At 39.8% G+C, this 13,646-nt stretch overlaps 1 protein-coding gene across 1 annotated transcript in view; it reads right to left on the reverse strand.

Moving 5' to 3' along the window:
• LOC134189909 (uncharacterized) overlaps positions 1-12,444 on the reverse strand; it is a 30,494-nt gene extending 18,050 nt beyond the window's left edge. Inside the window, exons 1-11 of the mRNA XM_062658306.1 lie at positions 12,163-12,444; positions 11,997-12,089; positions 11,065-11,095; positions 10,581-10,670; positions 10,303-10,518; positions 8,955-9,063; positions 8,786-8,891; positions 6,888-6,954; positions 6,691-6,809; positions 4,877-5,029; positions 4,725-4,790 (exon numbers count right to left, since the gene is read on the reverse strand). Of these exons, the coding sequence (XP_062514290.1) occupies positions 4,725-4,790; positions 4,877-5,029; positions 6,691-6,809; positions 6,888-6,954; positions 8,786-8,891; positions 8,955-9,063; positions 10,303-10,518; positions 10,581-10,670; positions 11,065-11,095; positions 11,997-12,089; positions 12,163-12,444 (1,332 nt within the window). The remainder of the gene's footprint in view (positions 1-4,724; positions 4,791-4,876; positions 5,030-6,690; positions 6,810-6,887; positions 6,955-8,785; positions 8,892-8,954; positions 9,064-10,302; positions 10,519-10,580; positions 10,671-11,064; positions 11,096-11,996; positions 12,090-12,162) is intronic.
• Positions 12,445-13,646: the final 1,202 nt, after the last annotated feature.

Consider the following 13,646-nt stretch of genomic DNA (forward strand, 5'->3'; position numbering starts at 1 on the left):
CAGTTACTAGTGCCATATGGATTACACGAAAACATGTACCTCTCTGGGACTTACCTGCCAGGTTGGTGGGCACCCAGCTGAGGGTAAAGACCCCACTTACCCTAATGAGAGTGTGATGATGACATAATAATGAAAACCGTGGTATATTTGAATACTGCAAATCAACAAAATTTTGCAAGTATTTAACTTTCGTAAATTTCATAAGCATTCTCAAGTTTACTAAAGTTAAATACTTACTAATTTCTCTGCTGCTCTCGGTTTTAGTAACACTTCAAATAGTACAACGCGTGCCAGACAGACACACCTGATGAGATAGGACACATGCCTACGCGTTTCGTAGATATTTATGCACGGCGCTGTGGTTTTGATTTCCTGTTGATTTCGTGTTAATGTTCTGCACAGAAATGTGGCTATGTTCAACAAACTCACACTGCCAAATACCCCTCTGAAGACTGCCATGCACTGTAAATGTACAACAAAGATTCCACAACTTGGAATTTAGTAACATGCTTATGAGCCCCAAAGAGATGTCGTTATTCAATGTCTACTGACAGTCTGTATCACAAGCAGAAGGGGAGTACAAAAGACGAGTGACCCTGCCGTGAGCTGGGCGTAGCAGTGTAGTACATTCGTTGAGTACGACTCCCGGTCACGCAGTCGTGACTTCTGCCGTTAGTACAATTTTGTACTTCATCAATGCAACGCATAAGAAAGTTTGCTGCTTACGAAATGGCAAATTTGGACACTTATGAAAATTTCCACTTACGAAACTTTGTTGATATACAGTATTCGACTACATCACAAGAGCTAACAACAGTATATGTATACTACATATATGATTGCCCATATGTTAACTACGTAAGCTATATACGCACATTGTCAATCTAGAAATAAATTAGAGCTAAGTTACTATTAAAGTCACACTGCAGAGATATGTGCTAGGCTATTGGCTCCACCTTCACTCACTAATGGGCATTCCATACCAATGAAGTTGGGCATCTGAGCGCTATCTCAGAGCAAACCCGACAGATGTACGTTTCATAACTTAAAACTGACAAGTCCACTTCAAGAATTTTGTCTGCCAAGTACAGCATTTTTGGGACAAGATCATATCACTTGAACATGACGCAATCAAGTTCCCAGAAATGGTGTCGCTGTTGTTTCTGTCACTCCAAGCACTGTGGAAACCGTCGTCCTACTTTCAGACTTTCTAGAGACTGACCTTCTTTACATGCAATATATTTCCGTACGACAACAATCAAGAAAATTAGGGTTTAAGAAAGTTTTGGTGTTAAATGCATGGACACTGTTGTTGATCAAGTTCTAACAGTTTACAAGGCACTCATCCCTACACAGGAACACTCTTGTGAACACTCTCCATCTCTGGACCTAGCTATTTCAGTTGTGCACTATGCTGCACACTACACGTTGTGCAGTTCTCCAAAGTGCACCTTTAAACTCTTGCCACTACACTGAGACAACCCTCGGCGGCAGTAAGTGAAATTAAGCCTTCTTTCTGCAAGCATTAAAGCTAGTTTTTGACAAAAGTTGTTATTATTCTGCCATTTCCTCCAATGCAGGAAAGTACGATAAGCATGAATGACACAAGTTCTACCTGAAGAACCCTTTGCTCGTATTTGCAATGTTTGTCTTGTTCATGTTGACGAAAAAAGTGAATTAAGTGACGAGGAAGCACAAGACAGACAATTTAAAAACCAAGACGTCAAAAACATCTCCAAACAACCTGCCCAAACACCGCGTGCTGAAATGTCTAACGAGCTTCTTTGTGTTGGCTGCAGACTTAGTTGAGCAGATGGCCAAAGAAATCTCAAACTTCATTATGGCGCAACAAAGGAAGCCACCACTGGGACAAGCCATTGCATGATCTGTGATAATGTTTCCAGTTGTAAGTAATAAATTGAATTAATTAATTAGTGTTTTTTAAATATTAATTAATTGTAAACACTAATAACTTACTGTCCCAATAACAGGAGTCCTTAATTAACTCATAATTAAAGTGCCTGGTAATTAAAAATATTGATTAACTATAAGGTGCTAGAAATGAATAGGATGTAATTAATTATAGTTACAGTTTGAACAACAAAAGGGCTCTTTTACGTCAGTAGTACATTTTCTATTCCAAGATGGTGACACTTTCTACAAAGATTCCAATCATCAGCTGTTAGTCGGTTGCAGATTTCCTATTCACATAGAGAGAGTGCTAGGTCTAACCTACCACCTTCATTTAATGAAACAACCAAAGTGTTGCATCACTCTTATCAGGTGCTTTCTACAGCAGTTACCTTGCTTCTTTTTTCTGTTTGATGAGATTCTGAAATGGATTATTGCTCTTCTAGAATTATTTTTGTATATGGTGTTGGCTGTAGCTAAGTTAATCACTAGCTGACAGATATATATATATATATATATATATATATATATATATATATATATATATGTATAGTAGAGCAACAGTCAGTTTTCTCTCTGTGCCATTCAATGGCTGTGGCTTTGCTTTTGTTCTTGAGTGAACTATTTCAACTTGTTCCTTTGAAAAGCTTTCTAGGTTCTTCCTTTGCTCCTTTGCCTGTCTCTCTTCTTTCGTATTTGCTCTTTTTTACCTTTTCCTTTCTCTTGCTTTTTCTGTAATCTTATTTGCCAAGTTTTCCTCACTGATCAAGACGTATCTTAGTTTCTGGTGTATTTGCAGCCTTGTGAACAACCTCTGGAATGCATGGAAGATGTAAAGTGGGTTGCTTAGTATACTGTATAGGTAGTCTCAATTCGTCCTGACAGACCTTACCACAACAGAAAATTGAACACCTGTTACCAGTGCCCTAAAGTATCTGTATTTTATGGGAAGCGTGTTTCAGAGTGCTAGGGCTGTGTATTGAGATACCAGATCGTGTGGGTTGAGTAGGCTGTCTCAAACTGACAACATCTTGTTCTGCTCTCACATCATGCCTAACATAATTTATCACAGTTCACCAGATACTATACAGTACATTTTAGTACGCAACATTAACAGACAAGACAACCAACATAGTAGGCTGAAAGAATTTAAGTTAATTAAGATTAAAATCTCCTTGTAACTGCTATAGTCACCTCCCTCTTAGAAACAAAAGTACAAATGGACACCCACAGCATCAGTGGCGTATATTTATGTATCACATAATCACTAGGATTATATTTATGACACCCAACTGACAATTGATTACAGCAGACTATCGAAGCCTGTCCACACTGTTTGCATACTGTACATGCTCACGCAGTACATGTATGTACAAGAGTGCTTATTGTATTTCCACTGCTAACAACAACGTGTATTCATTGGTGTGCCCACATAACGTCTCCAGATAGTGCAAGTACAAAAGTGAAAATTAGTTATTGAAACTATAATTAATTAAATTAGAAGGCTCTCTTGCTATATGCAGTCTTTCCCTTGTGAACTGAGGCAATCCAGGTGACTTGCTAACAGTGACAATTCGACCTTAGTATTTCAGTCTAAAAAATGGCTTGATCTTGCACTTCTTTCTGCGCCCACATAGTCTCCATCTATCCTCAAGTTCCCGTACATTATCGCCCCGACTTCGGTCTAACTGTTCACAACAAGATCCTACCAACTTGAATAAACCCATCAAATCACTACAATATTTTAGTGTTGTCATTCCATGGTCGCAGAACACTAGACTTGTTCACTAAGGTGTCCAAGATTAGGTCACGTGAGCCAGCATCCTGCAGGCGAGTCTGAGAAATGAAAGGAAAGCAGTAGAGTGAAGATATGACAGATGAAGAAAGAAGAGACGTCTACCTCTCAAACAAGCCAACCAGTGGTGAGATACCTTTACTTTTCCCACATGGGAGCATTCGTCCGAGATTAGATGCTAAGTGTCCGACTATTAGACGAAAACACTCTGAGAGGTTTGTTGGAACAACGGTACAATAGTTACCGACATTTCTCAGCCACAAAGTTGGTCAACACTGGAGCTAGCGATACAGCAACAAAACAAATGCAGATCGCAGCAAGCAGAAGGCGTAGAGGTGTCTGAGATAAAACGATGTCCGAGATATGATCTGGGAGTCTACTATTAAGATGGAAAAACAAGTAGATGTAGACAATGCTTATATGCTGAGCACTAGATTTGCACCATTAAGCAAGCAAACAATTTTCCCAAAACAAAGTGATAAAAAACAACGTATTCGTGCAAAAATTCAGCACCAATCAATACAACAAAAAGCTGTGACTTTTGTAGTAGTTACAAGCACTACATATCAATTAGGTTAGAATAGGCTTACACGCTGACATCATGTGAGAAGAAACCCAACTGCACCACTCTACCTAATCCAGTGCATTATTGGCTGACTAAGTGTAAGTGTTGGCTGTTTTCCACTGCTCTTCAGTCTACTCTACCCTCCCGCCCAAACCTGTCATTTATCATCTATAATAAATACACTAGTGATAGGGTAAGCACAACCACCAAGAGTAACAATGTGCCAAATGGCCAGTTGCCACTGTAAGCAAGACTGCCGCCTGGGGTAACATGTGTTACCTTCACCAACTGGCCACACCCTATCCTGTCCATGTTTCAATCCAACAACAGTATTATCACTGTGTATGCATGTTGTAGCAGCTACTACTTATATATTATCACTTCTAGCTGTGATGGATAATTATTAATTATCATGTCTCTTTCATACCAAAGTAACTGTTCACAACTGCTAACCTTTACTCTTGTTTCTCTTGACAATTTGCTTTTCTCACACCAACTACTGCCTTTTGTACCAGGTCCCTTCAAAATAAGCAAAATAACAAGCAACAGCTCCACAAAGTGAATCACACAATTGTCAATTACACAACAATTGTCTCAACACTAACCACATCAGTAGCAAGCAGCATAACTACAAAATCGGTGATGACTTCCTGTCTCTGTTTAAGAACAAGACTTGGCACTGCTTCAGCCACAAAGCGCAATGACATAAGAACAGTCAGCAGCTGGGCATCACTGGTGTCAAGACGATTGAACAATTTCTAGATTAGACAAAATAAGCTGTGTTAGCAGCATATCTGGAAAAAACTAATCTATTTCACATCACTATCACTAATGTGAATCTCTATTACATTAGTATAATTCTGGCGTTTTGCAAGACCTGTTCACAGTGCTTCTACAAAGCAGTACTTACGTAAACTGTAGAAGCACTACCTACTAATAGAAATTCAGATAACTAACTGCTGACAATACCTAAACAGGATCAGTATCCTGTTGCTTACTATAATTGTTTGAGACAAGAATATGAATGGCCACAATACAAATATAGCAAATTCAAATGAGATGAGGCACTGTCTTTATGTAAGTAACTCTGTAGCAGATATTATTATCCTTCATGATTCTGCTTGATTTTGTTTGCTCGCTTCCTGCTTCTGCCAGACACCCAATGGCTTGATAAAGAATTTAGCTATACTTGCTAAAATGACTGAGTTGGTAGACAGACTACTCAAATACAAGCAGTATAGAATATAGAAGTCCCTAATAGACTATTTGTCTCACAAGTTACAAAACATTATTCACTGGAATGCTGACAAGCATACCAATAAAACAAGCAAACAACAATAAAATTTGAAAGAATATTTCCCACAGTAATGTCTAATTAGACTTAGCTCACATTGATAAATATATGTTAATGACATAAATGTAACAAGTAAAAGTTCTAACTAGAATCTGATTTGTTCAGCAATGCTCAAGGGCATGACAAATACCAGGTACACTGAACGTACCAGCAGGCACAATTGCAACAACATTAGTAAAGTAACAGCATGATCAAAGCAACAAAGTGAAACTGCAGATTGACGAAAAGATCATTTATGAAAAGAATGAGTCTTACTTAGGCCACACCAAAATAATTGTCTGATTGGGGTAACCCGACTGCCCGTGTTTGGAGGGCCACTGAGTTTTTATTCTTCGTGTGTCTGGCGACTGTGTCTTCATGAGGTATTGCAGGAAGTTAGATTCAGTGATCGACTGGACGATGCACTCAGTGCGATGTGTTTGGACGGTCGCTGTTTTTGCGCATGCACATGCTGAGAAATAAGATGTTTCTGTTGCCCTGTGCATATCCTTGTCCAAGGGGCACACGTTTTAAAAGATGGCAAGATTCTTCGTGTGTCTGGTGACTATAGTCTGTGTGGGGTGTTGCAGACGGTTGAATTTGGTAATCAAGTGGACGATGTACTCATGCAGCATGTGAACTACGACTACACACGCTTCCTCCAAACAAGACGCTAAGTTAGATAATTAAAAAATTAAAAATAAAAACTCCAATCGCTTGCTCGCTTGGCCGCCTGCCCGCCTGTCCGTCTTTTTCCACTGTCTGTTACCCCAATCAGACAATTTTTCGGTGCGGCCTTATTTAAATTTAAAACTTAATGAGACTACAACATTCATTCTTCTACTGCATACCAAGAAATTCAACAATTAGTAATGCCAGGGCTCTCATTCTGTTCAGCAAACGCTTATCACAGAAACTCATAAACAATTGATCCAAAATTAGTAAACCAAAAATTCTGATAGTATACAACAAGCACAATATCTATGTACAAAACTACCATTTACTCAATGACAAAAAGGGATATAAAATGACAAGACCAATTCAATAATTCATGCTGAGATAGTCCCAGACTTTCCCCAGGCATACCAAAGAAGTGCGGGCCCACACTGCTTTCCTCTTCAGCCCTTCCTTCACGCCATTAGTCAATTGCCAGTACAGTAACAGACAAAAGACTTGAACAGGTAAGAGAAATTTAAAAACAAAACCTAATATGTAATCAAAGAAGAAATTGTGTACGAGACGACTGCCTAGAGCACAGAGCCAGTAAAGAAATGAACCTATACATGCAAGCAGCACCCACGTTAACAATTCAAGATGACCTTCTACTGAGTGAATGCAGATTGGTAATACCTAAAGGGTTGAAAAAAGAAATATTGATGTGTCTACACAACAAACATATGGGAATTGTTATAGGGAAAATCCAACAAAAACGTACTTAATTACCTTGTATGAGTAATTCTTACAAAGACAAATCGATTGGTATAAGATACTCAGTTATTTTTGTTTTCGTAACCAAGAACGAGCAATGTTTCTGTGATGTGCAACGCCCATGCGCTACTCCCTGCTTCCTAGTCATTTAAGCTGTGCCCACTGCAAACGAATCAATGAGTTTATGAACGACTGCTATAATATATCGAGAATGCCGAGAGTGAATGCAAAGATACTATGCCAGACTTTCTAGCAGAATTCCTCATTAATACAGCTTACCTAGAAAATTGTTGATCCTTGTTCTTTTAATATATCCTAAGAGAAACATTTAGATCACCGTCTAGAGTGTGCTACAGAGGACGTTTCTATTTGCACATCTGATCAGCAGCAAAAGAAAGTGAGCAGACCAAATGTAAAATAGAAACATCCTCTGTAGGACAAGCTAGACGACGATCTGCATGAAAGAGCAAGGATAAACAATCATTCAAGCAGCAGCACATTCTGTAGATAAACCGTAGTAACGCGGAATTCTCCTTGAAAGTCTGACGTAAAAACAGCTCTACTGACACCACTTTACTGTACCACTGACGGCGAGAAAGTAGATCTTCCTAATACTGTATAAGATGAAGTATCAGCAAGGAATATATTTTGGAGGGTTCGCAAATTTTTCAGTGAGCGCCAATATAAAATCCACCATTAATTTGGCCACTGGGATATGTTGCCATCATCACCCACATGGATCAGGCATGAAGCGCTATGGCACACGATCACAGCTTTCAATCGCAAACTCCTCCATGATGCGAGCACTTCACTAGTGGGTGGGAAATATTGTACATATATCAATTATCTAACAACGATGTCCAACAGCCAAAATAAAATCTCCCAATATGCTTTTTCCCATAATTTCTTAGGAAACCACCAAAATAAATTCCTGCCAATGTTTCATCTTATACGGTATCTTTGCATTCACATTCGACATTCTCAATGTATCGTAGCAGTCGTCTGTAAACACATTGCTTCCTTTGCAGTGGGCAGAACCTAATCGGCTAGGAAGCGGAGAGGAGGTGCGTGGCCACATCAAAAACATTGCTCGTTCTCGGTTATAAAAGAGTAGATAATGGAGTAACTTAGATCAATCAATTTGTCTTGGTAATATCTACTCACACAAGCTCGATTCATTTTTGTTGGACTTTCCCTTTTATAGCCAAGAAAGCGTAAACAAACAGTATGGTGGCCTGGGACAAGCACAGAGCTCAAAGAGTATGTGGAAAAGTGCGCAATTTGTTGCGAAGAAGGAACAACCCAACAGAACCTCTCCTTCCCACAGAATTTCCAAAGTTGTCATGGTAGACGATAACCACTGACCTACTAATGTTCAAGACAACGTTATATATCAATTTGTTATAGATTACTTCTCATGCTATGCCGAATTGGAAACACTGCAGAACATAACACCAAGAGAAGTGATCCAGCACCTAAAGAAACTATTTCTAGACACGAAATTGGTAGGTTTGACAATGGACCACAATATACTTCAGGAGAGTTCCAGCAATTTGCTAGAGACAATGGATTTAAAGGGCAACGTCCAGATGTTGTGCACAGAAAAGCTTCAATCTATCTTGAATTCTGTATACATGTTTTCAAGGTCATTAAAATAAAGGATCTTTAACAAACAACGCTTGTAGATCATGCTACAGTAGTACATTTTCTGTATTCTCACAAAAAGCAAAGATTCGGACGCTTTGCAGCTCACAGTTTGAGTAGCCATAGCAACCAAACCATAGCACAGTTCTTGTAGATGTATTAAAGTGTCATCTAATCTGAGGCTCACTGTACTAAGTAAATTGACCTTATCCACGCTAGTGGTAACCATGCATGGTCAGGATGATCACACAGCAAAACTCTTGTGAGAATGTGCTCACTTGGTTCCATGAACACAAACGTACTTACCAGCTGTCCAGCGTTCCCCAGTAAACCCTTGTACGTTAGATTTATCCTCCAATTGAGCTACATCCAGTTCATTGCATGTTCCTGGATAATATAGAGCTTGCAGTTCACGTCACTTAAGAAAGTGTGGTGATATCTATATATTGTCACCACCAGTGTTGTGTAACACTGATGCATAACAAATGCACATCCAAGAGTGCTCTAATCATTTTGCTGAGTGTCTCCCATTGCAAGAGTTGCAATGGATAGAAAAATCGTTTACTTCAAGAGCATCTCAACAGCTGCAGAACGTCTCACTATACAATGTCTGTATATGCATGTGTGATGACTTGCTAGCGTAGGCTTCGGTAACACAACACAAGACTGAATCTATATTTGGCAAACCCAACATATTCTTAATTGGACGGCGTACCTAATCTTGTCGGGGGAAGAGTGTCATGAGTAGCGTTATGCATTTGTTTGATAAAAATCATTATCATCATCATCATCCATGCACTGATATTCGGCCTCTTCATATCTGTTAGCATATGAGTCCAGTGAGAGATGTCTCACATCACGTCTTTGCTTCACTGGATACTGTCCTGTATGTTCTTCAGGCTGCTCTATCTGTTCTTGTGATACCCCGGGTCATAATAGTCATCTTCTGCTATTGTTCCTTCCTGAGCTAATTCTAGGTCGTTGTAATGCCTTTAAACAGTTCGTGGGTTTGTCCCTTCCATTTCACGACACCATTATGTGTCTCCTTGTTTGTCGATTATCACATATTTAGTGCTCTTGTAGAGTGAAAGTTTTCCTAGTCTCCTTCCGCTGGTGATAACTTCATTCGTACCACTTGATCACTTCATATGGAACACACCTCGTTGTATAGCTCGTACCTTCCGGTTTTCTTAACACTGTGCAATCTGCCTTCAACATTTCTAAATATTTTGTCCATTTTCTGAATCGAATTTAACACTCGCCTCCTAGACATTTCCTTGTGTGTCCTGTCACTTTTCCTATCCTTGTCTGACAATCTTCCTGATTGTGATAGCTGTCTAGCTAACACTGTTTCTAGACGTCAAGATGCCTGACCAAACAATAACTCTTGAAGAGTACATATCCAGTGGTAGCATTCTCTGCGGTATTATATGCAAACTGCACTACCTCTACTGGTCTAGGCCAAAAATATGGCTCATCATCTATTGCACAACAAATACTATCCACCAGCTGATTCTGTTGCTCAACCTGGGCTTGAGATTGTGGGTAATTTGCTGAACTCAATTTGTGTTTAATCCTTTAAAGGCCTACAAGACTCTTGAAAAACCAATGCTGTGAAATGAGTACCTCTATCTGACTGTACAATGAGAGGAATTCCAAACTGGCACACCAAACTCTCTCGAAATACTTGTGCAGCAGTCTCTGCTTTACAATCTCTTGTTGGTATTAAAATACAGTATCTGCTGAATATGTCTTGGCTAGCCAATATGTACTCCATTCCATCTGGAATTGAAGGGTCGCAGAAGTCCATTCGAACTTTGTCCAAAGGACATCCTGGAATATCTGTATTCCATAATGGAGCTCTACCAGGAAATTTTGTTCGCTGATGTACTGACACTTATTACATCCTTGTACATATGTCATCACATCTTTCATACCAGGCCACCAAGCTGCTCTACGAGCTCTCTCCCATGTTCTCACTTGTCCCATATGACCTGACAAGGGCAAATCATGCACTAGGAATAAGCGTCTTCTCAAAGATTTGGTAGTACCATCAACAACTCCTGTTTAACACCCAATGAGTGATTTCATGTTGCTCTACCCCAATAATTCACAAATCTCAATATCCCATCGGCAGTCAACTGTAATCGTCCCTTAGAATAAGCTCTCCCCAGATCACTATTGTGCCATTCTTTATCCATGTGCTATAATTCTGGATTGCTTCGATAACTTGATCTACTTCAGACTCCTTAGACTGCCCTTGTCAGATAGTATCCAACTCAAACAACTCTGACGTCTCCTCTTTCATAGTGACATCAGACCCTTGTTGTAAAACTGCAACTTGCCTTGTGTATAACCTTGAAATCATATTGTAGTAATAATTCTAACCATCGTCCACGTCGTCCTCCATGTCCAGTGCCTGTAACCACAGTAATGCCTAATGATCTGTAATTAAATCAAATGGCTTGCCCAGATACACTCTAAACTTCTTAATTAATTGCCCATAACAACCACCAAGAGTTCTTATCTGTTGTGCAATACTGTCTCTCTCCTGAAGTAAGTGTATGATGAAAGAAAGCTATTGGTTTCAGTTGACCGGTCAGTTGATTACCTTCTCTGTTTGCAAACATTGCACCAATGGCTTCATTACTACTCTTTATTCATCTTAACCTGGCTGATCGTAAACTCCCTATAACTTCACTACGCGATGTTCTGGAGAGACGATATTGGTATCATTCAAAACCGCAGAACATCCCATTTCTAAGTGGAAATGGTTGACATCAATCTAGCAGCGAGAGCTGTAGTGATACGACATCTGCATATCAAAGTTTCCTGCAACCACTAATGATCTTTAAAGATGTGATCTAACTAAACGTTACGTCGTTGTCAGTGATAGTCTCTGTACTCTCAATGTTTACAATGATGTATACCTGACACCATTTAGACCAATACAATTAACAATAAAGATCTAAAGAGCACTCCTAGAGCCTGACCTTTCTCATTACCTACTTCCGTCAACCAGGTCAACGCGAATGAAGAGTAGCATCTGCGACTAAAACAAACTTCTTCAAAAAGTTTTGAATATTCAAACTTCAAGTTTGCTGTTCTATCTTACAATACCATGAATGCATTCATTTCTTCTGTCCATATCAGCTTCTGTCTTCCATTCTTCTCTAAAGCTCCATACAAGAGTTTTTGCTATTTCTGCCATCCCCGGAATCCATCTCTGCAGATGCTCCAAGAGCTTTTCTCAACTCCATTACTGTTGTTGGTCGTTTCAGCTTCCAAATTTGTTCTACCCATTCTTCTTTAATTCTTACCTGTCCTGCTTCTATTACATAACACAAGTATTCAATTCGTCTAGCTCCAAAAATACACTTGCTTGGAGACTGTACAATTCCTACTGTCTTAATCTTGATTAAGACAACTCGCAAACAATTCATGTGCTCCTCCAGTCTCGACCCCATATCAAAACATCATCCAGACTTCCTCGTATTGACTATCACCCAAATTACTGTCATGATCCGTTGGAATGTTGATGGGGCTCCTGACAGGCCAAACGAGCAGCCTCTTTTCCATTGGTACAGTCCCCACAAATGCTGTCAGTTCTTTATCCTTGTCTCTAATAGGCATCTGATGATATTTTGATTTCAAATCTAGGGTAGAGAAGAAATGAGCATTGCCCAATCTATCCAACAAATCTTCTATCAATGGTATCGGATGAGCCGAATTTGAAATTGTCTGAGCATTCAGAGCTCTATAACCCATTGCTAGTCACAGCTGACCATTGTTCCTCTTAGCACACACAATTGGGGCTGACCAGAGGCTACTAAGTCTCTATAAGACCTTGCTGAAGTAGATCCTCCATCTCCTTTCGAACCTCCACCATTTCTGCCTGTGATAATCGACGTGGCTTACTCATCTTAGGCTTTACCCCCCTGCTTCAACTACAACTTGTGTTCAATCCCTACCTCTACCACAAGCAATGGCTGTCCTGGTCTCCACATGACAGTTTCATATTCTTGTATCACTGCTTCTAACTCCTTGCGCTGGTCTTCCATTAAGTCTCACTAGTTTTCGTCATTTGACGAGTTTCCAAAAATTTTAGGTCGTCAAAATTCTTAGTCTAGGAAGTCATGTTGATATCAATCATGGCATTTAATGGTATATATCGCCATTTTTTAGCGCGAGCACACGGAGAGGACTGTGTACGAGTCTAGTGCTAGCATACAGCACAGTGTTCTGTACTTCACAATGGCATGCAACCAAGAGTATCCAACACATTACCACTGAGCCAATGGATACAACGTGTTACACTAGACAGAGCTAAGACATCTTCAGAAAGACAATGGTGATAGCTAATTGAATTAGTGATTAAACGCATACCACCTCTCTTTGCCAAAACAAGGCGGGATTTCAACCACACTTCCACATATCACATTGCGGAAGTTGTCCGTTTCTTGCTACTAAAATCATACGTGTATATACCCTATTTCGACCTACAGGATTTACCATTGTCTCCACTTTCTCACGTCATAAACTTCATGCCTGTACTCTGTCGAAATCCTGAGATGGTTCTCGCACTCCCCCGTTTCATGATCCGGGATTAAGCAGTTTGTCGACGTATGCTGCTGGCGTAATAATTCATTACACCTACATGTCATTGTACGACATATGTCCCAATGTGAGCTTCAACCACGAAGAGGCGCGTGTTTCAGTACAGTACAGCGCTATCCGCCTGCATACTTAGAAAGCCATTACAAACTAGCCTTGGTGCTATAGTCGTCATTTGACGACCTAGACTACAATGCTAGTCGTCAGTTGTAGAATTTAACTCGTCAAATGACGACTTCACGACCTATTTTCAAGCCCTGACATAAAGTAGCAACAAATCCTCCCTTTTGAAGGATTTGTGACTGGCTATTAGCATTTGCTACTCAAGTTTCAGCAATTTGACTGAGGAATAACAA

The sequence above is a fragment of the Corticium candelabrum genome, chromosome 14 (genome assembly GCF_963422355.1).
Source record: "Corticium candelabrum chromosome 14, ooCorCand1.1, whole genome shotgun sequence".
NCBI lineage: Eukaryota > Metazoa > Porifera > Homoscleromorpha > Homosclerophorida > Plakinidae > Corticium > Corticium candelabrum.